The sequence below is a fragment of the Chanodichthys erythropterus genome, chromosome 22 (assembly GCF_024489055.1).
Source record: "Chanodichthys erythropterus isolate Z2021 chromosome 22, ASM2448905v1, whole genome shotgun sequence".
Taxonomy (NCBI): Eukaryota; Metazoa; Chordata; class Actinopteri; order Cypriniformes; family Xenocyprididae; genus Chanodichthys; species Chanodichthys erythropterus.
The window spans coordinates 3,837,896-3,864,361 of NC_090242.1; the positions used below are offsets into that span (position 1 = coordinate 3,837,896).

Sequence of the window (26,466 nt, forward strand, 5' to 3'; positions counted from 1 at the left end):
TATAATATAATATAATTAGTGCTCTCAAAATTAGCGTATTAACATGCAATTAATTTTTTCCAGTTTAATGCATTAAAAATATTTAATGCAATTAATGCAGCATCCGTTTTTTTCTGTCATAATTTGGCTGCCATTGATCATGCTCTTATTCACGCAAATGCTTTTAAACTATTCAAGTGCCAAGAATGTGCTGTAGTGCGCTAGTATCAGGTTCTCTTTTGCACTTGAACAAACAATAACGAACAGAATTATGTCAGAATGCCAGTTTTGTCGAGTATCCTCAGTCTTAAATGAGTTAAATAAGGACTTAAATGAACAAAGTGTTGTGATAAAATAAGATGCGCATCAGATCCTTGTCATGTTCGGCAGCGACACCTCTTAAAGTGACAGAAGCCTAATAAACCAGTTGCTGTGATGTCTGTCATTAATGTTAATCTAGAACAAAGTTAACACAGAAAATTGTAGCTTTAATAAGTATTAATCTATGTTTCATTTAAAATTTATGCAGTGAAGACTGTAAAGTGTTTGGTAACTTTATTCATTTTCTAGGTAAGAAGGCCACAAGTAAATATGGCATTTATTAGAATGAGTTTATGTGAAGATTGTTTTAAGTTCACTTAAATTTAAAGTTTTTATATTTTGAAGGCTAATAAATGTTGAAATTAATAGCTTTCCGTTATACTGTAATGTTGAATGTTTCTACATTAATTTGGAGATTAACTATAAAATTATTACAATATAAAATATTTTTTAAAAATATTAAAAACTTGCCATTAATTACAGAAAAATGTGTGATTAATTAGTTATTTTTTTAATCGATTGACAGCACTAAATATAATATAATATAATATAATATAATATAATATAATATAATATAATAAATATAATATAATATAATATAATATAATATAATATAATATAATATAATATAATATAATATAATATAATATAATATAATATAATATAATTAATATAATATACTGTAATATAATAATTTTCTACACAAGACATAAAATATAGATGGGATAGACATTGATTTTGACTAAAGGAATTCATAGCTTGTAGTTTGCTTTTTTATTTATGTTTTTATTAACTATTTAAAAATGAAAGTTTGAAATTAGTTTGAGAGAGATATTTACATTTATTGCTCTATTGATCATGACACATGCAATTGATTAAATGATTCTCAAATGATTGATAATATAATGATAATAAAATAAAATAACAATATAACAATCTTCATTTCCTACAGTAGACAAATGCAATGCAGATTATATCAAAATTTGATTTGAGTAAAAGAATTAATGACTAGTTGTTTGCTTTGTCACTTTTTATTTATACTTTTGTGTGTACAAAAGTGTTTTGCAATACAATATGAACACAATATGTGCATTGTAGTTATTTTTTATGGAAGTACATAGTAGTTAAGACCACTTAAGTGGGACCAATTCGTTTTTTTGTTTGTTTGTTTGTTTGTTTTAAATAAATAAATAAGCATACCAATCTGAAGATTATTTGCATTCATGTATTTCTAAACAAATTAATAGAATTAAGAGACGATTAAGAGACATTTGTGGGCCCACTAATGTACAAAAAAGACCCTGAATAAAAATTGAGGAACTGCTTCATTCTCATTCACTTTTATCCCCTCACTCCATTAAGGACATTTGTCTTATTTGGTGTATCCTCCTGTTTTTCCTTATGGATTCATCAGCAGTGATGTATTGTGATCTGCAGTGTTACAGAGAGGTCACAGGTGTCTCACTGTTAGCTTGTGTAAGTAAGTACGGCTCCAGACTCAACCCCTCTAGTAATTGGCCTTCATTGGAGTGCCCTTAACTGAAGACGACAGCAAGGTCCTTTCAATTATAGAACTGTAGGATGACTGTGAGTGAGTGTGTGTGAGTGTGTGTTCATGAGATGATCCACACACACCTCAGTGTTCTTCGCTTTATATCTGAGCTTGTCGGGCAACATTAGGTCAAAAGTATTAAGCAGACTCCTGATATTAACCTGGCACATATCACAATGGATATACACATAAATGAACATCTGCTGTAACACTTAATAAAAGAATGCCGTCCACTAACAAATGCTACTAGAGATTTACTCAGAACTATCTTCGCTTTTAATTAATTATGCACAAATTATGCATCCTCCTTGACTATTTCAATTGATTTCAATCTTATGATATTAGAATGTTGCTATGCTAACTGTGCAACTTCAATAAATTGAATAAGCATAGAAAATCACAGCACGCACAATTGTTGTTAAATTATGTACAGGCTAGACACCTCAGATGAATACCGTCAAAAATGTACATCATCATAGTTTCACCAGTTAATTGATTACAAGAATTTCAAATATTTTTTGTATTACAAGTTTCCTGAAATGTTATGTTTACATTTGCAAATGAGGTATTGTCTAATTAAAAATTCACAAAAATTAGCATACATTTCCAGAACAGAAATCTGAACTTTAGATGAAGCCTGGTTCAAAATTCTTTCAATTTGTTGAAATATAAAAGGTGCCCTAGAATTAAAAATTGAATTTATCTTGGCATAGTTAAATAACAAGAGTTCAGTACATGGAAAAGACATACAGTGAGTCTCAAACTCCATTGTTTCCTCCTTCTTGTATAAATCTAATTTGTTTAAAAGTCCTCCGAAGAACAGGCGAATCTCAACATAACACCAACTGTTACGTAACAGTCGGGCTCATTAATATGTACGCCCCCAATATTTGCATATGCCAGCCCATGTTCAAGGCATTACACAAGGGCAGCCAGTATTAACGTCTGGATCTGTGCACAGCTGAATCATCAGACTAGGTAAGCAAGCAAGAACAATAGCGAAAGATGGCAGATGGAGCAATAATAACTGACATGATCCATGATTACATGATATTTTTAGTGATATTTGTAAATTGTCTTTCTAAATGTTTTGTTAGCATGTTGTTAATGTACTGTTTAATGTGGTTAAAGTTACCATCGTTTTTTACTGTATTCACAGAGACAAGACTATCATTATTTTCGTTTTTTAAACACTTGCAGTCTGTATAATTCACAAACATAACTTCATTCTTTATAAATCTCTCCAACAGTGTGCAATGTTAGCTTTAGCCATGGAGCACCATCAAACTCATTCAGAATCAAATGTAAACATCCAAATAAATACTATACTTACGCGATTAGACATTCTGCATGACGAACACTTTGTAAAGATCCATTTTGAGGATAATATTAGCTGTGTGAACTTTGTTTATGCTGGTTAAGGCAAGCGTGAGCTCCGCGGGCGGGGAGCATGAGATTTAAAGGGGCTGCGCAGCCTGAATTGCCGCATATTTAATGATGCCCCAAAATAGGCAGTTAAAGAAATGAATAAAAACAATCTATGGGGTATTTTGAGCTGAAACTTCACAGACACATTCAGGGGACACCTTAGACTTATATTACATCTTTTAAAAAGACGTTCTACGGCACCTTTAAAGGTTTTTACTGAGGATTTGGATATCACTTTTTATCACTCCATATATCAGAAAATACTGCCAACAGCCAAAAAAAAAAAACTTTCACCATGTTTTTAGGAATAAAATGTTCAGGTAAATGACATATGAACAAACCTATCTATTAAAAACCTTCAATGTAGGAATAAAACAGAAAAATTTGGTGTATGTGAAGTGGAGATTTCTCAAGACTCATAAGAAAACTCAAGGAATATGTATTGTTACTTTAAATCTACTGGCGCAACTAGATAAAATGCAATAAATTAAAGACTACAAATGTATTTTTGGATATTTTCTTTCCAAACAACACCTCATGAAAAGCCGAACAGCCCAACATCTCAAATTTCAACAATGTTTTTGCCTGTAGTGTCTTGCCTTAATAAACTAAACTATTTTAATTGATACTTTTCAGTATTGAATGAATTATGAGCATATTTTTTTCACAGTGCCTTCTGGGATTGCCTTCCACGTGAAGGATAAATGCAATTCTGCCTTCAAATTTGGCTAAAATTAAGAATCTTAGGAGGCAGCATAATTAAGTTAGCAACCTTTTGGAACAGCCTTTGTGTTGCGATGATGCTTTTGGAACAGAGCAATCGTGGGTGTGTTTGAACAAGTTATAGAAAGAATAGCTGATTCATTATATAACATTCAGTGTCATATTGACAAAGGAGACAGACAGAATTGCAAACAAAGAGGCAAGAGAGAGAAATACACGAGAAAAAAAGGTCCTGACAGACGGGTATGTGCCATGGCATTATCCAGTTAGACACACACACTGTTCCTGTGCCAGTCAGAGCAGCTGGTATTGTGCTGTTATAGCTCTAATGCCAGTCTGTGAGTGAAGGGTTTGTGATAGTGCCCATGAATGTGCCCGCTTTCTGCTTACCATGATTATGAGAGAGACAGACATATTTTTCTGTTTGGATGGGAGTCTGCATGTGTGTCTTTGAATCGGCGATCTGTCTTAGCAGCGTTTCCCTGTGCGACAGATGGACGCTCCACATTTCAGCACACTGCCTGTTGCTGTGTGTGTTTGTCTGTGCATGTGTTTGTGCTACTGAACTTTTAGGATGTGTAAAAACTCATACACAAAAAAATGTTCTCTGATGGTTAAGTTCAAAAACTTTTTTTTTTTTTTTCTTTTATGAAGAACATTTTTTTGTATTATAAGGTTATTTAGACATTGAAATGTTTGACATCATGTGGTGTAACCATGAATTAAGGAGTAATAACGTATTCCCTTACAGCTTGAATATTCAGTAATGTTTTTAAAGGGGAGGTTGATTCACTTTTTTAACTTTAGTTAGTGTGTAATGTTGCTGTTTGAGCATAAACAACATCTGCAAAGTTACGACACTCAAAGTTCAATGCCAAGGGAGATATTTTCTTTTAAAGAATTCTCTTTTTAAGGACTACAACAAAAGGCTGGTAGGGACTACAACAAGCTTCTTCCTAAAATATACATAAACCCCGCCCCTAGGAACACGCAACAAAGGGGGTGAGGCCATTTTGGGGAAGAGTTGTTGTAGTAGAGTGTTGTCACCATACCGTCATTTTACGTCGGACTGCTTCACGAACGAGGGTCAATTTAACGCTGGATTGCTCAAAAGATTAACATGACGGCACATGCTAGTGGATGTGTTGAATCAACTCCAAAGAAACTACAGGAATTAATCCACTAACCATTCAGAAACGTCCAGTTGCATTCTAAAAGTTGTAACTTCTTCCTGAGTGTCGACTCCGGTTTGAACAATGTAAGGCTGAACACCGTTACTGACAATCCTCTTTTTGGCTGCGTGAGATTCTCCAGCTTTGTTGTTGTTGAGCAACCGAAGCGCGAGCTGTTAAAGCTCCGCCCTCTATTTGAAAGCGGGCTGGGAGCAGCAGCTCATTTGCATTTAAATGCAGCGTGTTTTTGCTCACAGCCAAATAGGGGCACATTTGACAAGCTATAATAAATGATCTGTGGGGTATTTTGAACTGAAACTTTACAGACACATTCTGGGGCTATCAGAGACTTATATTACATCTTGTAAAAGGGGCATTATAGGTCCCCTTTAAATATATTTTTTTAAGTTAAAGGTTTTTTTTATTATTTGTTTAGAAATATAATGAATTACTAATTTAAAAATATCACATTTTTCAGGAGATGCACCACATGATATTTTACAACCTGAACCAATGTTACCTTGTCGTAAAGAGGTCAAATTATTTGGTATTTTAAGATACTTTTTGACCTTGACACACAGTCATGAGGGTCTTCAGGGATCCTCTCTTAGATATGTTTTTCTGTGTCACATTAGTTGCACCATAATGACGTTTTTTTAATGCTTTTATTAAACGGTATTAGTGTCTAAGTGTAAATAGCCTGTCTTGTTGGCAAAGGCTATTTTACACTAACTCCACTCACCAATGTCTGGTTGATGAACACAAGATGAAAAAAGATGCACACCACTCAATGTCTGCAGTGGGTCTGCAGTGGGTGATGCACTTTTCCCATCACAATTCAGATTGGAAAGACATTTATTTTCAATAAAAATGAAGAAAATATTTGAAAAATGGAAATAAAGTGCCTAACAAGTGTTTGATAATAAAGTATTCATCGGGTAGGGTTAGGGGTAGGCGTAGGGGTTGTCCCAATGAGGTGGCATCCATTAAATATCACATCATTCATCAAAGTAGGATTTTTGCCCAAGACTTTTACCCAACGTCTGTGAGCATTGAAGTCATCTGTATGCTGCTGTACTTTAAGCATGCTATTCACTATAAAAAGGACAAGGACTTTCTCACACCAGTTCCTGCTTCAACAAGAAATACATCAACATATAAGAAAATTGCACTCATCAAACTATCTGACAGGATCTTTAAAGCACCAGTACATAGATGTTTTCTTAAGAACTAGAATCAAAGGATCTTTGTGGAACTTACAAAGGTTCTCCTGTGTCATCAGTAGATTGCACTGGATCTGTCTAATTTCACTGTCAGAGGTTTGGTAAACTGGAGACCTCATCAGCTGGCCGATTTATGGTGTTTAAATGTTTTCTATTCTGTATTAGTGTTTCAGAACATTCAATGGATTCCTTCAGGCCACCGCTAACCAATCATTTCTGTTCATTTATAGGTTTTTTCTCAAGTTTTTCCTGAAATGCAATCAGAACTGCCTGAAGAATGCAGGAAATCCACGGGACATGCGGCGCTTTCAGGTAAACCGTTTATCTTTTAATCTTTTCACTCATTAGTCTGTTAATAATGCGCACTTTCCAACCACCCATCCTTTCAACTCACTATTTCCAAACCTCAATGGCTGCTTTTGCCGATCTGGTCTGGTCCTGTTTTATAGTGTTTTTGTATATCTTTTGATCAGTGTGAATTATTTAGAATAATTGCACCCACATTTATTTAGCTTTTTATGTTTGAGTATATTTTGTATTCCTTTCTCTGCATGTAGTTTTAAACTCTTCAGCATTTGATGGTGTTAAAAATCTGGCTCCGAGCCTGTAAACACACTCTGCGTAATTGCACAACAGTGTCACTCACGCAGTGCGCGTGTGTTTGAGTGTGAGACATTGAGTAAATAACCTATCACTGCTTTGCAAGAAACACAAGACCTTGAGCTCCAGTCATTCATTGGTATGTGACCCTTGCTGCTTTCACAAGCACTCTCACACACGCACACACTTTCACTGTCTCCTGCTACTGCCTGTTAATTAGGTCTTCACACTGTTCCTACACCCATCATACAACTGGATCTGTAAAAATGACCTTAATTTTCTTATTAATCAGAATCTGAATCTCTGAACTTATTGTGCACAGTTCATCTCTACACAAAAAATGGAATGAAATTAATTGAAATGCGTCTGAAATTAATTTTATTTTCCTGATGATGTAACCAAGGCCATGTGGGTGGGGAAAACATATGTTGACCAATGCCAACCTAATCAAAGCCTATTGGATGAAATAAAGCCCCACCCTACATTATTTCACATTGAATAGTCTGTTCCTCCTGAAATTGTCACATTTTGGTGTTTTCTTGTTTTGTTTTTAAACTTTTAAGTTTTTTAAGCTCATTGTTGCCTCATTCATTCACTTTTTATACACTTTGTTATGAGAATGTAAAAAGAATAACATTGTTATTTAAAGTCTATATTTGTGCAATATATTCTAATATAAATATTCTACAAAATGCAAGGACTGACTTCTTGAACTTCATTGATTTGAAATATTTTCTATATTTATCTTATAATAATTTGAAAATAAAATAAAAGTTAAGTATGACATAATTTACATGTAAGTGAAATGGTAAATCATACCAAAGTAGTTGTCATCATTATTTAAGGAGTAATTTATTGAGCTGGCTTAAAAATTCTGCTTCCAAAATATTGGCCTGTTTTGGATCAGTATTGTGTTGATGTAAGATATTATCTCAGCATCTGTCTGTATAGTTCTGTCAATAAACGAATCATCAGCAATCTACGAGTGATTGTGTAATTAGCAGCAGAACGCAGTCATTTTTTTTTTCGCAGCAAACATGCAAAAATGCACGAGATAGACTTTCCATCACACACACAATGTGATGTTGTAGTGCTGTGCTGTTTCTTTTAAAACTCCCTTGACTGGTCCGATGTAGTATTGAAAGTGGTAAATATATGAACTCAGATTGAAATTTTAGAGGAGGATCTTGTGATTACTACATTGTAAACCTGAATAAGTTGGGCTAACACACAGGTAATCAGTTACATTGATGTTCCCAATTTTAAGTAAGCGAACTATCAAGTTCTGAGTTTGTAGTACTCATGCATGTTAATTGCTCTTAACTTGAAATACTGAGTTAGCTAAATCATACATTTTGATAGTATTTAACAAAAGATTAATTAATTAACTTTTTTATTTTGAGTTCTTGCAAATCAAACTATTTACTTCATCATTTACGTCATTTATTTCAGTGTAAAACCTAATAAGTTATCAGATCTCAAAATTTGAATGATAATTTTTTAAGTTAAGAAACTCAAAGTTTAAGTAAGATTTTTATGTTGTACTCTTTCATGTTTATTGTTCTTAACTTGAAATATTTGACTACACTAATTTACACATTTTACTTAAAATTATCATGTTATCTCAACGCAAAAATTTTGCTAGCTATTAGAAACTAATTCAGAAAATGCCAACGTGTTAATTTGCTAGCATGTTAACAATAGTATGATATAGCACTTACTGAATGAGTACAGCAACTTAAAACATGTAACTTAACTGCTTTTAAACCAAGCACCAAGCACCACTTTTCACCATGATGGTAAATCTCCAAAAACCCACATTAACAGAAACGTTGAAATTAGCATAACAAAACATTAATCACTACTAAATCTCCCTTACCATTAATCTTGCACAAATAACACTTAATTTTAGCATTTACTCTCCCTTCCGTGTGCCAAGCATGCTGGGAAATAGAAAGCCCAGCCCAGTTTCAGTTAAACTTAAGTTAGTCTTAATTAAAAGGAACAAGTTCATGCAACTCAAAACAATGAAAGAGTTCAGTTTACTTGAAATATGTCAGTGCTGTGAACTGAAGAAGAAAAAAAAGGTTTTAAATACTCATAAGTTAATTTAACTGAATTAATTTGTTTAATTTATGTTTGTCCCACTCAAACTGATTAGGTATTTTGAGCCTTACGGTTTCCAGTGCTTTTCTCAGAAGAAAAATCTGAGAATCAGGAGAATTAAGCAAGAAATCACCATTTGAAAATGTTAGTCATGTCAGTAATATTGAGATATTAAAGGGAATCAAACCCCTATAAACATCAAGCTCTGTGAGCATTAAAATAGAGAGATAGTGAGCGATAAAGACGCGGCGAGAGGAAGAGAATATAACAAGAGTGTGTATGATTAGCCACATCCCTCAGAGACTTCCTCGCCAAGTCCTTTCTTTTTTGAAGAGGCAGAATTTCCACTCAAAGCTCAATAGCAATTGAAATAAGAGGCTCTACGTGAGGTACCAGGGGTCCTCTGTGGCTTAAGAGGGCCTGTTTGTGCCACTCATCACAGCAACCTCAAACACTTATTACCTTCTTGCCATTGTCTCAGGGCGCTCGAGTGCTGCCCGCTTTTTAATTGAATTAATCCGAGCCAACCTCTATCAGCAATCAATCGGAGAGAGCAGGGCATTGTGGGATAGGCAGAGAGGTGTGTTTGTATGCGGTGTTAATTAGTGTACAGCATGGAAATTATTAAAGACTACGAGTGCTTTAATCGAGGCGCCGCTGGTGATGTGCTTCAGTTCCGGTTGATGCTGCTAGTGCCGCAGAAATTACACACTTTTTTTGTCACACTGGAAAAAAATAAATAATGGTGAATAGGATTTACTTTGAAACCATTTAAAGGGTTACTTCACCCAAAAATGAAAATTATGTAATTTGTTATTCACCCTCATGTCGTTCCACAATCGTAAGACCTTTGTTCATCTTCAGAACACAAATTAAGATATTTTTGATGAAATCCAATGGCTCAGTGAGACATCTATTCCCAGCAAGTTAATTTTCAGATGCCCAGAAAGGAACTAAAAACATATTTAAAACAGTTCATGTGAGTACAGTGGTTATAACTTAATATTATAAAGTGACGAGAATACGGGAATACGAGAATACGAGAATCAGCGGTTCAGAGCGCCTGATTTCAGCAGTTTGGCAGTTTGACACGCGATCTGAATCACTGATTCGAAACAAAGGATTCGAAACAGTGTTTTGAAATCGTCCATCACTAGATATTGTTGAAAAGTCGTTATTTTGTTTGTTTTTTTTGGTGCACAAAAATATTCTCGTCGCTTCATAATATTAAGTTAGAAGCACTGAACTCACATGAACTGATTTAAATATGTTTTTAGTTCCTTTCTGGGCACTGAAAGTGTAAATTAACTTGCTGAGAATAGAGGCCTCACTGAGCCAATGGATTTCATCAAAATTATCTTAATTTGTGTTCCTAAGATGAACAAAGGTCTTATGGGTATAGAACGACATGAAGGTGGGTAATAAATTACACTATTTTAATTTTTGGGGTGAACTAACCCTTTAAGCCCTCTGCTCTTCCTTTACAGGTGGTTGTGTCGACAACAGTGAGCGTAGAAGGACACGTTCTGGCTGTTTCAGACAACATGTTTGTGCACAACAACTCCAAACATGGCAGAAGAGCTCGGCGACTGGACCCGTCAGAGGGGACGCCGTCATATCTAGAGCACGGTGAGTTACTGCGGATTTAACACAGGCAATTTAGCAGATAATTGTGATTGTATATTCTAAAGTGTTTAAATGAATCAGTTCATTCGGAAAGTTCATTTTAATTAACTGATTCAAAACACTTAGTCCTTTTTTTTGCCTCTTCATCCCAATTGGTTTGCAACAAGGAAAAAAAAAAAGAAATAGCATCAGACAGAGTGAGATGAAGTTGGTTTGTGTATGTACAAAAGACCCTGACGGATCATGTTCATTCACACTGCGTTGAAATATGCAGTAAGTCTCTGCAAGCTTTTAACAATAGCCACACACAAGACTACATTTTATTAATAGTGTGTTGATAAAAAAATTTAAACCATCCAGTATGTGTGAATGAGTTGGTGAGAGAGATAACGTTTAGCTGTCGGAGTCATCCGTGAGCTTTGGCCCTTTAAGTCACTTCTCCAGTGATGCGGAGAGAGTAAAAGATGAAGCAGAGATTAATTAAAGCACTAACCTGTGCCCTCCCTCATTCCTTTAACCCATCCCTCCATGCAAAAATGACTATGGCGGTGTTTAATTGAATACAGAGGATAAGAATTTTGCATAACGTTATGGCGAGAAAAAGGAAACAGGCAGTGTGTTATAACTTCTGCATACATTGACTGATTTGGATGAAACTGCAGCTGCATATTTGTTGTAGGAGGCTGATCACATGGATGTGATTATTGTGATTCAAACTCAGAGCGCCACCAACTGGCAGCAGGAAGTGTATCACTTTCAAAAATGCTTTGAAATCACCCTCTTATTTATTTATACCCGATTTGCTTCAAACCTCAACAGTATAATGTCAAAACATGGTAGATGTAGACCTGTGAAAGGATTCTTGATATCTTAAATACTGTTTCCATGGCAACATGTCAAACTTTGATAATCTTTTTGGGAGGTTTTGAGACTCTTGTCATGCTTTAAATTGCATGAAACTCGACACACACACATCAGAGATGCACAGATTTTTAAGTATGAGGCAGAACCATGGTAATACCATAGTACTAAATGATTAGCATATTCGGTAGCACTTTATTTTACACACCTGTTCCCCATGTACTGTACATATGTACTTATTATAGTAATTACAATAAGTGGGTAATAACTAGGTACTACACTCTAAAAAATGCTGGGTTAAAAACAACCCAAGTTGGGTTGAAAATGGACAAACCCAGCAATTGGGTTGTTTTAACCCAGCGGTTGGGTTAAATGTTTGCCCAACCTGCTGGGTAGTTTTATTTAAACCAACTATTATTTAAAAATTGCTATATGGCTAGCTTAAAATTAACCCAAAATAGTTGGGAAATTAAAAACCAGATGCAATTAGAGACAACAATAATAGACAAAAGGTGAATGTTTATTAATAAGCTTTAATATTTTATTAATATAAATTTAATAGTTTATTAATATAAATGTATTAATAAGCAATTTAATAAATGTTTATTGTTGAATAATTACTCATTGAAAATTAATAAATGTTCATTTCCAACATACTTTGGGTTCATTTTAATTAAGCAATACAGTAATTTTTAAACAATAGTTGGGTTAAATAAAACTACCCAGCAGGTTGGGCAAACATTTAACCCTGCCGCTGGGTTAAAACAACCCAATTGCTGGGTTTGTCCATTTTCAACCAACTTGGGTTGTTTTTAACCCAGCATTTTTTAGAGTGTAACCTTGAACCTACCCCTAAACCTACAATTAACCCATGTAGTTACCTTATATAGGTAAGTATATTACTTAAGTATTCATAAGTACACATACTGTAAAATAAAGGGTTAAATAAAGTGTGTTTGTTATATTATAATTAAGTACTGAGCTTTCCTGTAGCTCAGTGGTTAGAGCATGGCACTAGCAATGCCAAGGTCATGGGTTCGATCCCAGGGATTGCACATACTCAGATACAAATGTATAGCATAATGCAATGTAAGTCGCTTTGGATAAAAGCGTCTGCCAAATGCATAAATGTAAATGTAAATGTAATATTAAGTAACTACTATAGTTACTATAGGGTTAGTATTAGTGTTCGGTTTGGTTTAGAGTTAGATGCATGTAAATATGCATAATTTACTATAGTAATTGCGTGTAACATATGTAACAATGATACTGTAAAATAAAGTGTTATCAGATAAAGACTGCATACTTCTAAGACTGCATACATTACCACTGAACAAACATTAACCGTTTCTTATGTGTAGTATTTACTCCAATATTGTTTGTTAACATGCTGCTAAGCTAACAGCATAATTCCCCTGTAAGTATAGAAATACACAACACATGAATACTGGATAAATACCGGATCTTGAATATTTTCATCACCTTGCAGTATTTATTCATTTATGATCAGTATGTCTTCATCTTTTGATGAATCCTTGCAAACTGCTTTAAGCTAAGAGAAGTTTAGCTTTAGCACACGTGGTACTTTTCCATGCTTGTCAGTGAACATTGTTTGCATCGGAAATCACCCTCTCTCTTTCACTATTCCCTACATAACTTCACTCATATAGTCCACTGAATGAGTAAATGAAGATGAGTAAGAGAATTTGGACATTGCTGTTGAGTGTACATTGGCTGTGCACTCATTATTGCATTATGAGAACAGAATAAGTGCACTCGAAATAGCCCACTGTGGACAACACAAGTGGCTGAAAAATACAAACTGATGATCATTGGTCTCTTCTGTGTTTAGTCCATCGCTCAAATGTTTATTTTGTCCTTGGCTACTTCCTGTTGACAGATGTGGCAAAAGCATATTGTTGTTACTGAAAAATGTATGCTTTTAAGGCACGCTGCATATTCATTGTGAGCGAACATTCCTTTTGATATCCTGCTGACGTAATGCAGCAGAAATTCCTGCTTTTGACGCTACATCCATCACTATGGATTACTGATGACTAACAGTTTGCTTAAATAATGTTTGACAAAAATTGTCTCAGAAATGTCATTTCTAACTCATTCTCTTGAAAGTAAAAAGCAGGAAGCCGTCTTTCCCTCAAAAGGGTGTTTGTATTGGATTATTGTCTTGGATTGGTGGAGTTTAGCTTTAGCGTTAGCGTTAGCATTCCCAGAGCCCATCTGTGCAAGACCAAGCCCACGTTGACATGCTTTACAAAGATGCTTGAAGTATTTATCTAGACGTCCGACCAATCCAATCAGTGTCCCATTTAGCCTGTCAAGGATTTAGATGTCCAGGGAAATTTGTTGGATCTGGATGGAAGAACAGAACATATGATGTGGTGATTTACGGTCGTGGATGAATATGGTGTGATAAGCTGTGATGGTCTCTTGGGGTCTGTGGCCGCGTGTTGGCGGCATCAGTCGCTATCAGGAGGTCTGTTTGCATTTGGATGAAAGACAGAAAGTACAGATTTACAGTTTGTACTGACAGTAAGCCTCTGTTTTTTATTATTATTTTGGTTAGGGTTTGCATTTCAGATGGATATTCTCAGAACATCAGCTCAAACTTTAAATAGTAGGGCTTGTTAAGGTTTTTGTTTGCTTGTTTGGCGGGTTATAAAATGCCTGAGAAGAATCCCACAGCCCATTGTGTCTGCATTTTCTTTCTCTACTGCGTGTAGCTCCTATTATTTAGTGGTATATGGTTAATAAAGCTGGTGCAGATTGAATTATTACAAGAGAAGGGATGATATTAATTGTGGTTATCATGGATGAGATTCTAATGGGCCCTGAAATGCAGTGAGAATGAACTCAACGGGGGCAACATCGACAACAACTGGCTGGATGTATTTATCTCCTGGAGCTGTAGGTTGGTGTGTGACCCCAAATACTCCAGCCTGCAGCATTAAATGAGTTTATAAGAAAGGGAAAGCAGGAAAAATGGCTCAGCTGAATGCATCCCAGCGGAAGACGGTCTTTCTGTCCCAGAGCACCAAGCACAAACCCTAGGGACACGATAAGGGGATGCAATCTGTCCATGGTGTGCACCAATGTGTATGTGTGTGCTACATACCTTATGTGGGCAGTGATTCTTTATTCACTGTTTTGTTTCTGTGTTTGTCCATAAAGATTTTAGTTTCGGCTTTTAGCGTGTTATTAATCAAATTGGATTATTTTGATTTCTTTTACTGTATTGACTTGACAGACAAATAAAAAACAATATATAGCCAAGCTCCACCAGTTGAGCTACAGGAACTATTGTTTATAATTATTGCTGTAGTGAATATTTTTAATATTAATCATTCAGATTGGTAATAGGGTCATTCCTGTTATGCAGTGCCTGTAAAATTAATCTTGTTTGAGTGATTTATTACATTACCACGCTAACTTGAAACAACTTTTACCATTTTTGGAATTTTTATAAATAATCTAGTACTGATTTCTGTAGTTTTATCAAACGGCTTGGGATGTTTTAGAGCAGGGGTATCCAATTAAAGAGAGGTTCCTTCCCAGCAGAGGTCCAGACAATACTTTTTTGAAACAGTAATGCATTTCCAACTTTTGTTAATTAAAGGGATTTTGTTTAATTAAGACTAACGGAGTGGAAAGTGAAATTGACAACAGATTACCAACTGATTACCAACTTGACAATATTTCAAATAAAACATTTAGTTTGAGACACTCAGAAAGTAGTGAAATGATTTTTGAAATTCACCCCATATTCTCCTAAATGTTTTATTGTAATTTTACAAAGTAAAATTGTGAGTTTAGTATTTCATCCAATATATGAAGGGACATGTACTGCATAACAGAAATGACCTAATATTTATCTGCTTAATTGTAACTGTTTTTGTGCTGTATTGTGTCTATCAAAGTGTAATTACTCAAAAGTGTGTTGCCCTGTGTTCGTACCTCTGTCTTTTGCTTTTTTTGTTTTGTGTGCAAGACTTTTTACATTGCAAATTAAACGTGAGTGTGTGTGTGTGTGTGTGTGTGTGTGTGTGTGTGTGTGTGTGTGTATGTGTCGGAGCAGCATGGTGAGCAGATGGCTTAGAGAAAGCCACAGAAAGTTTAATCCTATCAGATGGATTCATGCGTCTCCATCTGCTTAATCCAGCTACCATTTCAGCCTCCGCCAAAAACCTCCACTCACGCCAAGATTACCGCCACAGATTGCACCTCATCTTCCCTACTTTACCACCCCACTAAACGCCAAAGTGTGTGCGCATGTGTCTCATTTCACCCTCCAGGTCTGGATTTTTTTCCCCTTTCCAGCATTTGACTTAAGCGTGACATGTAAAAAGAGATGATTAACATGTGTTTACAGAACACGAGAAGTTGTTCTTTTCAGTAATCTAAAGCTGCTTGTGATTAGGATTTAGGGATGTTTTTCAAATTACAAAAGGGAAAAAATATAAATATTGGCCACAGATTAAGTTTTTGGCCTTTGAGCTTTTAAATATGATAGCTTTTTGGAATCTAATAACCAAATGATTGATATTTCAAAAATGTGTCAGCCATCCTTTGTATATGAGAGTCTAGATGTTTTGTCTTGTTTTGTTTTTAAGATTGAAAAGAACTTTACTCAATTAATTATTTTCTAAATTTCAAATAACTGACATTTATTACTTTAAAAGATATATTTACATGGTGCTTAACAAATATTAGTTGATGTTGGTTATTAAAAACACTGTGTAATCACACATAATAATAATAATAGCTACTTTTTAAAACACTATTGATATTATTATAGATAATTATAGTAATGATATTATTATCATATCCATGAATTATTGTGGAAACTGCAAAATAAATGAAAATGTATGGAAATATTTAAAAAAAATTGAACACCCTTAAATTCCATAAATAAGTTCCACACATGTTCATTTAATAAGAAATAATATTTAGGCTAGTCTGAGTAAAAATTAGGGTTGCAAAGGGGTGAAAACCTTCCGGAAACTTTCCACGTTAAATTAAACTGTGGAATTTTGGAAATATTCCAATTTGGAAACTTAACAGGAATTTACGGGAATTTATGAGAATTAATTGGAAATTTTGGGAGATTTATATACATTTTATACAAATTTATAGAAAATGTATCATACACAAACATATATAAATATTTAGTTTGGTCATAATAACATGAAATAGCATAGTTATTACTTTTTTGCATCCAATTAGTTCTAATTTAGTAAATATGTCAAATAAATATATATTTTATTGCAGCAGTTGTTGTGCATGTGTTATTTCAGTGTCACATGATCCTTCAGAAATCATTCTAATATGCTGATTTGATACTTACTTATCAATGTTGGAAACAGTTGTGATGCCTAATATTTTTTGGGGGGAATCTGTGATTCTTTTTTTCAGGATTAATTTATTAATATAAAGTTAAAAAGAGCAGCATTTATTAAAAATTTAAATCTTTTCTAACAATACAAGTCTTTTAATATCATTTTCACACATCCTTGCTGAATAAAAATATTAATTTCTTTCAAGAAAAAAAAAAATACTTACCTCAAAATGTTGAACGGTAGTGTATATTATTGTTACAAAAGATTTCTATTTTAAATAAATGCTGTTCTTTTTTTAACTTTTTATTCATGAAAAAAGTATCACAGGTTATGAAAAAATATTAAGCAGCGCTTTTTTAACTACATTTAAGTCCCCTGTTATAGGCTATCCTGCAATTTTACAAGTTCCCTGTTTATTCCCATTAATTCCCATATATTCCCATTAATTCCCCCAATGAAAGTTTCCAGCTTTGAAAATTCCCGAAATTTTGCAACCCGAGTAATAATTACAAAAATTCTACAGATTTGCCTGTAAAATTAGTGCAGAAAAAAGTCAGACTGATTCATTAATAACTTATTTATTTTACATTTTATTTCCGTGGTCCACTTCAGACATTCCACTAACTACAAGTAACTTTGCAACTACATGTCAACTACCAGAGTATTAGTAGACTGTTAGTCGACTGTTAGTTAAGGGATCGGGCTAGTAGAATAAGTTGACATATAAGTTACTTATAGTCAGTAGAATGTCTTTTAGGGGAGCATTCGTTGGACCTTATGAGTACTATCATTGGGCAACATGTTGACATGTTGTTTCCATGCACTGTAACTTCAGTCTTTTAATGATTCCACCACTTTTCCCATCTTCAGCATCCCCTAGAAAGACAGCTGAACTTAGCCTAGCAAGGTTACAATATATCTTTCCCAACTTGCATCTCACAGCGTGTGGATCTAACAGTCATGCTGGCCCATCACAACCCTTCCTCTCTTTATATCTCATTACTGTGAGTGACGCTTTGGCATTTGGGAGCTAAATGCAGGTAAACGCCGGCTGGCTAAATTGCTTTCTTTGCCCCCTGCTAGCACGAGACTCTGCGTCTCGGAGGGGAGCAGACAGCTCTAATAAGCAAACTGACCTTTCTCCGTGGTGGTCCCTTTCTCACTCAGCCACTGATCCACGGCCGCCGCGGAGAGCAACAAACAGAACACGCTAAACGAGCTGCTGTACCTCGACGCCCGGTGACAAAAACACGTGTCTCCTACTGCAGGAGGCCTAAGGTCACCTTATTGACACGACGAACGTACAAACAGACATTAATGTTAAGTTCTTCTCTTAGGACACTTGAAGAATTTATTAGAAGGTACTGAATTTAGGTATTTTGTTTAGTTGTTTGATTGTATTTTACAGAAATTAGTTTCTGGGGGCACTTTTGGCCATGTGGACTTGAAAAATTATGTTTCTTAAAACACGTTTTTTTCACACTCTTCTTTATTTAATTCATCCTCTAACAATGCAACACAACACAGAATTGTTATTTTTGTCTTTTTTTAATGTGTAAAAAGTCATAATTATTCCTACCACATTGTCATTTTACACACTTTTTAAAAAAAAATAAAAATAAAATAACCAACTCATTTGTCTTGTAGAGGCCTTTTACTTTTATGTGTCCTACATACACACATTTAAAGCTTGATTGGAAATGACTCACAGTAAAGGATAGTTCACTCAAAAATGAAAATTATCCCATGATTTACTCACCCTCACGCCATCTTCAGTAGTTTCTTCTGTCAGACGAACCCAATCAGAGTTATATTTTAAAATATCCTGGCTCTTCCAAGCTTTTACAATATTTTAGATAAATAAAGGACATTTTAAAGCCCAAAAAAGTGCATCCATCCATCATAAAAGTAATCCATACGGCTCCAGTGGGTTAATAAAGGCCTTCTGAAGCAAAGTGATGGGTTTTTGTGAGAAAAATATCCATATTAAAACTTTATAAACTATAATAACTAGCTTCCGGCAGGTGGCCTACCCAAATCGACTTGTGCCAAAAGAGTAACTTCTGATCTGATGTATGACATAGGATGTTGGAATATTGCAAGCTTAGACGTCTCTCCCTATTCAAACAAATAGGGCTGGGCAACAAACTCAAGCTCCTCTTCTCTTATATCGAAATCCTCTGGCATTTCTCTTAAAAAATATATCTTCTTTTAGACTTCTAATTTTGCTTAGCTCTATCCTCTGCGCTTCCACGTTCATCAGTACATCATGCTTCAGGTCAGAGGTTACTTTTCCGCCATAAATGGATGTGTACGGCCATCTGCTTAAGTTAGTTATAGTTTATAAAGTTTTAAATATGGATATTTTTCTTACAAAAACCAATGGTTTCACTTCAGAAGGCCTTTATTAACCCCTGGATGGATGCACCTTTTTGGGCTTCAAAATCTCACGCCCCTTTCACTATCATTATAATGCTGGGAAGAGGGAGAATATTATTTAATGTAACTCCGATCGTGTTCATCTGAAAGTAGTCATCTACACCTAGGATGGCTTGAGGGTGAACTGAAGTTTTGGGTGAACTATCCCTTTAACTCTTTGTTTAGAATATCATGATATACAAAGATATAATAACTCACGTTTCTGACTTATTTACATACTTAAAGATTGAAAGTCTGGTACAAGAGTTTTGGAACAAGAAACCCAAAAACCACCCTCAGAAAACGATCCTAAATCGCTGCATAAACTTTTCACATTTACTTTATCGTCGACCATGAAATATGGCCTAGTAACAAATAAGTTGTAGTATGTATTGGACACTGCATCCTTCTTGCTAAAAGAGTAAATCTTTCGGCAGTCTGGCCCATAATTTGAGGCATTGTCTCACTGTTCTGCTACAACTGATGCATTTCCTTGCTATGCCCTTAAAGTATGGATGTGTAGCTCAGATGTAGTGTTGGATGGGAATTCAGTGTAAGTGATCCTTTGTTTTTATGCCTAATGTGTGCTATGAGAGCTGTGAAAACCACCGACACTTTTCCAGAGTGTGTGGTATGGGACTCTTAGTTGGATCCAGCTGTGTGAGTTTTCTTGGTGACATTTGTGTGTTTTTGGTTTCCTGCACTGGCCTTGAAATGAGAGACTGGGAGGTGTCAAGACTTCCCTCAGAGCCCTGGAAATAAACTACATTCGAATGACACCTTTAACCCTGAAATCTGCAACCCCCACACTAATGTTGATCCTGAATGAATGGAAAGTTCTCAACAAAACTTCTAATCATGGTCAAGTAATGCGAGTGTTGGATTGCTACAGTACACTAAATACAAATGATTAAAGTTTATATATATATGTTTTTTTTTTTTCTCCTTCCTCCAAATTGGTCCTGTGGCCTTTTTTGGAAGCAGCTGCACCTTGTATCAAAGCCATTAGTCCCAGTGAAGGCTGGACAACAGGAGGTGCTACTGTCATCATCATTGGAGACAACTTCTTTGACGGACTGCAGGTCATCTTCGGCACCATGCTGGTTTGGAGTGAGGTGAGTTTGCAAGTCATACATCTGTCCAGCAGAATTTTTTGTCCATCAGTTTTTTCTCACTGATTGTTGCTACGACATACACTCTAAAAAATGCTGGGTTGAAAATGGCCAAACCCAGCGGTTGGGTTAAATGTTTGCCCAACCTGCTGAGTAGTTTTATTTAAAGTAACTCAACTATTGTTTAAAATTACTGTATTGCTTCCTTAAAATTGCTTGCTTGTTTTCACTCAATTGATTAGTCAAAGTTTAAATAGACTAGATTTAGTTTAGCTTAATAAAAGCCTTCCTGTGTTGTTATTTAAAGCCATCACCTTTCCCAAGGCATTCTCCTATCACAATACATTAGCGTTACGTTAGGCTGACATTATGCAGGTGATTAAATTACTGTGCTTAAGTGATTAAGAAATGTGATACTTTTGATAGCTGCTCAATTGTTTTGACACGTCTGTACAAGAAATTGAGCAGCCTGTGTAACACTGGCTAACTGCTCAATAACAACGGGTTTAAAGATGCTCAAATCAGTGGTGGTGAATCACATACACAAACACATTGATCTGGAGTGATTTAGAGTACTTCTCTCTTCAGACAGCCACTCTTCATGAGAGCACCAACCCTGATACAAATTTCCCCCTGCATACTCTTCTAACCTCTTTGATCTGTTGATGCTAAGTGTTATTAGCTACCAGAGAAATGAGCTAATGAGTATGTGTGTGTGTGTGTGTGATGTTATGATGAACTACATCTGGTACCGATTAAATACACTGTGCTGAAATCTCCCTATAGCGGTTCCTGTGTACCTCGTAACCTTGTGACCTTTACCTCCTGACCCCATGACCCCCATACACGGGGGGCCCATCAAGAGCCACGTAGTTCCCTTCAGCTGCAGTGCCAGCAGGGATCTGATTACCACAGATAGCATCTAACGAGGGAGGAAGAGAATAAGAGCAGGGGAGGGTCCAAGGAAGACCTTGTTCTTTCATTTCTTTTTCTCAACTCTACATAGGCACCAACTCAGAGGCACCACATAAATAGCACTAACACATAATTCACTAACAGTTGATTGCAGAACAGTTTGACATTAGCATTTTTGCTAAGCTAACAACATGATACTCTAATAAGGATAAAAACACAAATACTGGGTAAACTAGTATATTTTTAGTTAGTCTGATCTAATTTTAGTGGTACTTTTAATGACAGTCAGTAATAAATGGATTGCATCAAAGACTATAGATATAGAAAGACGTTTTTGAGATTTCAGGATTGCCCCAATCAAATAGATAGGACTTGGTCTTGGATGCCTGAAATAGCTGTCCATAGGTGTTGCAAATATGGCCGCCGAGTGAAAAGACTTTCCTGGAAAGGGACTTTGGCTTACATTTGTAGTCAGTTGTTGATTTTGGAATAGCACACTAGCATGCTATTCTTACTATTTCTGCCATACATAGAATTCGTAATAGCATACAAGTATCGGTCAACATTTCTCTTGACTCCTTTTGCCATTTTTTTCCCCATAGTGCATTCTGGGATTGCCTTGGCTAGAATTTGGGAGAAATGAGGTATCATTCGTCAGGGTAAACTTCGTTTTTTTACGCGGACGCTAGTGAACAGTCAAACGCACAGACTTGCAAATCATACTTCATTTGACTTGTACGCATACACAGGCGTTCGACGCATGCGTAGTTTAAGCAATCTCTCGCCACGAGTTACAACCCATGTAAACGTCTTTGTATTCTTTCATGCTAAAATTGTACAAATGAGGGTACTTTCTAACCTCTTTGCACAATCTGTCGTCTATGTAAGCCTCCATTGTCGCTGTAGCTTGCATGCGTTCCGGTCTGTTCTGTTTATGCAGTTTTTCTTCGACTACCTTATGAATCGTCGTTCCCAGTGCACGTTTGCCATCTTGTGGATAAACTAATTACTGCAAAAATAATTAAAACGCGCATGTGCGACCTGCGCATTCAAAGTATGCATGGTTACAAAAATCCAGTGGCGCTCGTTCAGTACGCACATACTCTTCTGATGACGAAATTCTGATGACCCTCGCGAATGCGTAAAAAGTGAAGTATACTTTGGCTTTAGAAGTTAGCGTAAATTTGCTGGCTACGTTATGGAAGTCCTTTGCATTTGGAGTGCCATAAATTCTGTCAGGCTAGGAAGTTCACTTGCTTGCTGTTTTGACTGTGAGAGACAGATTTTCAAAGAGGAGGATGTTTTAGACAACAGCTCATATAAGCCACATGCATATAGACTGTGAGATGCTGAAAGACAGTGTGCTGTTAATTATGTCTCTGAGGAGCTCCACCTGTCCTCTCCTAGCCTTCATCTCGCCATCCCTTCACCACCCACCATAAACAGTCTGATACTGATTAGACTAGATTCATACACGCACACGACACGTACAAACACACACATGGCGCACACACAGTCAGATTGTTTACTGATCAGAACTGGATCAAAGAACATAATCAGCCAGGGCAAATGAACACACAAAACACAACTAGCATCTGCAAACAAATGAGCTTTACTAGCTAGCTTTACTTTTTTTCTTTGTCAGCTAGTGTTTTTTCAGTCATTTCCTCTCAAATGCCTGTTGCTTTTCAAGTCACAGGTCAGGACAGTCACTAATGAAGGGTTTGTTGACACACCACCATTTTCCTGCAGCTCCAGAGGCATCACATGACATTTACATCTGTGATGATTGGCTCAAAACAACCTGGCTGCATAACTGAGCAAAGTTGGCCGATTTCAATTCTCATACTTCCTGTGCCAGCCGAGCAACTGCCAATGAGGGAAACGGGATGATAATCGTATTATGGACCATCATGGTTCTAACATCCTCTCTCTGATTTTCTCCTCACAGCTCATCACACCTCATGCCATCAGAGTTCAGACCCCTCCTCGTCACATCCCTGGGGTGGTAGAGGTCACGCTTTCCTATAAGTCCAAACAGTTTTGCAAAGGCACACCAGGAAGATTCATCTACACAGGTAAGCCTTTTCAACTCAAAACAAGAAAGATGAAAATTGTTTCAACACCATCCGTATATAAAAACAGATTTGTCACAGGAGAGGTGTGATTTTACTTTATTATTGTTTTAAAATAATAATACAGGCCCAACAAATCTCAATTCTCTTCCATTGGAGGAAAGACATGGGTTATATATAGGGAAATAAATATCATATAGACTATATCAAACACTAAAATCAACCTAACAAAGGCATAGCAATGTACCAAAAAAAATTTCAATGCCCTTAAATAATCTAACACCATTTAAATTTTCTTCAGAAAATGTTAAAACCTAGCAGTTCTATTATTATGGTTAGTAAATGTTAAAATACATTTTTATTTTTTAAAGAGTGATGATATATGTATAGAATTATTTATTATTTTTTTAATTTGAAATATATATATATATATATATATATATATATATATATATATATATATATATATATATATATATATATATATATATATATATATATATATATATATACACATATGATTTATTTATTATCATTATTTAAAATTTTAGCATATGTGTTTAGGATTTTTTTTTTCTTTCTTTTTTTTATGTTATATATGTACAGGATTATTTGCTATATGAAGCATTATTGTTGATTTTTCTGACTAATGCACACACACTCACATAACCACATTCCGTTAAGAAGTAAGGCTTTGTTAGCTTAATTACTGTTGATGGAAAAAATATAACAGCTAATGCTCATAAAACCTGTTACAATCAAGGAAGTAAACAAGCTGCACTTTATAGGCCTCCATATTGAAGCCATTTAAATAGTGAAACAAACTGAGAAACCATGAAGCTTACATTAAACCGTTAATGTGTAAATACACAAACAAACACAAACCTGCCTCAGTTAAGCTTGGCATAGTAGATCGACATGACACAAATGACTGATTTCTCATATAATGTAAGGACACTGTATATTTATACAGTGTATATAACTGTTAGATAAATTCAATATTTTAAGAGTGTATTTTAGTCCACAGAGCCAAAATGTTATGTTAATGTTAATGTTTTTCTGTTAAAACAACAGCATAGAAGAGTGCGTGAGTATGGTTGCCAGATTGCAAAGATTAGGTAAAACACTGGGCAGAAAATGTATCCATTTAAAAGGAAAGCTCTGATTGGGGGATTTAAGCTTGTGACATCTGGCAACCGCAAGCATGAAAGCTTGTAGTAGAGGCTTGTACAGCAGTCTGTAATATTTTTGCCTCTTTTTTTTCTTTTTTTGGTAGAATTTTTATTTTTTAACATGTTATTCTTGTCTTTTTTCATTAACGATATTGTTAATATAGTCTTAGTTATTGTTTAATGACATTGGTGTCGTCTCGTCACCGTCTTGTCTTAGTCATGGAAAAAAGTCGTCAACAAACATTTTTCGTTAACGAAATGAACACTATTTGTCACCAACTACTCCAGTGTTCATGAGGCAACACAACACACTTACCTCATTCATACCCCAACCCGATCAATGCCTACTTCTTCAATGCCTACCATGAGGTCAAAGGTCAGCTCGCTGGTTAATTTCATGGTGGTTGTTTTTTTTTTTTCTGTTGCTTTTTGTTTGTACTTTCTCGCTGGTGTTAAATCATCACGCACACCCACACAAACAAGAGAACACACTTGAAAGTGATTCTAAATCAAAGGCGAATTAAAAGAGAAAAATAGCTGATCTGGTGCACAGATGGATCTTTTGAGAGGGCGACGGACTCGTTCCAGTGAGAAAGAGAGAAGGAAACAGTATGTGCGTCCACAGAAGTTAAGTGCCATGATAGACATGGTATCAAGAGTTGTAGGTGGCAACCAGTGACATTCAAAGGGAGACACAGATGGCACATTTATTATTTTATTCATTTCGCCCACTGCTATGAGTATATCAGTAATTTCTTTCAGACACCAGTCAGAAATTCTTGGGAAATAGAAGCAAATGTAGTGAAATGTATGCCTTAAAGTGAAAATTTCTAACTACAAACGGGTAACATTCAGCTTTTTCAAACTTACGGTAACTGTTAATGTACCTTACCAACGTTAGGCAACTAGCACAAAAGATGGCAGCTGGCATGGGTATTAGAAGTACCCAGCAGACAGCTGGCGATGCTAATCAGCCTCTGTTAGCCGAGGCCGCTAGCAAAGGCTATTTGCATAGAACACTAGCAAACCCTCAGAACTAATTGAATCAATACAGGCAAAGCCACGGACACCTCCCGCCAGGCTCTGACTGGGCATTAATCAATGGCTACCTGGAAACTACAACTGCAGTCGGAATCCATAAATGGCTGAATCAGTCAACCACAACAAGAACGTAAGTTGAACGTAAGGTCTTGCAGACAATGACACAAGAAAGTCTGTGCTTTTTGACCTGCGTTTTATACAAAAATAACTTTGTTTTAGAATTTTTGTAACACGATTAAGTTATAAAACAGAACACTTCTTTTGATAAACAGCTAGATGGAACACAAAGGAATTAAACAGGAGGCATAGGCATTGTTCCCATACAACGTAAACACAATACACTGAGATACTGAGTGCCTTCATGAGTTTTCCCTGCTGAAAAAAAAACACTTAATGTGGTTCATGTATGGTTTAAACTGATCTAGCTGATCTCCCACACTGGTGTTCTGTTGGTTTAGCTAGACTTCTAGCCTGACCAGCTGTCCAAAACCCCTCTAAAACCATCACACCAGACAAAGGATGTGCATTATATCACTACAGTATTGGTTATCAGCCAGTTTTAGAGATTTTTGTACTGAATAATTAATTGTGTTAGGCTTATTTGCCATGTTTTTACATTTAGATGAATTTTGCCATCATGTAACACGTACTTAATGGGATAGTTCATCCAAAAATGAAAATTATTCCATGATTTACTCACCCTCAAGCCACCCTAGGTGTATATTATTTCAGATGAACACAATCAAAGATATATTTAAAAATATCCTTTTGTGGTGGGGAGCTAGTTA

At 35.6% G+C, this 26,466-nt stretch overlaps 1 protein-coding gene across 6 annotated transcripts in view; it reads left to right on the plus strand.

Moving 5' to 3' along the window:
• The window catches only part of ebf1b (EBF transcription factor 1b), a 183,848-nt gene that overhangs the window by 91,388 nt on the left and 65,994 nt on the right, over positions 1 to 26,466 (plus strand). For all 6 annotated transcript variants that reach the window (XR_010893562.1, XM_067375546.1, XM_067375547.1 and 3 more), the window contains exons 7-10: positions 6,629 to 6,710; positions 10,592 to 10,733; positions 20,348 to 20,478; positions 23,342 to 23,468. Coding sequence is in view for 5 of the 6 variants with exons in the window: in XM_067375546.1 (XP_067231647.1) it covers positions 6,629 to 6,710; positions 10,592 to 10,733; positions 20,348 to 20,478; positions 23,342 to 23,468 (482 nt within the window). In the remaining variant the exon portion in view is untranslated. The remainder of the gene's footprint in view (positions 1 to 6,628; positions 6,711 to 10,591; positions 10,734 to 20,347; positions 20,479 to 23,341; positions 23,469 to 26,466) is intronic.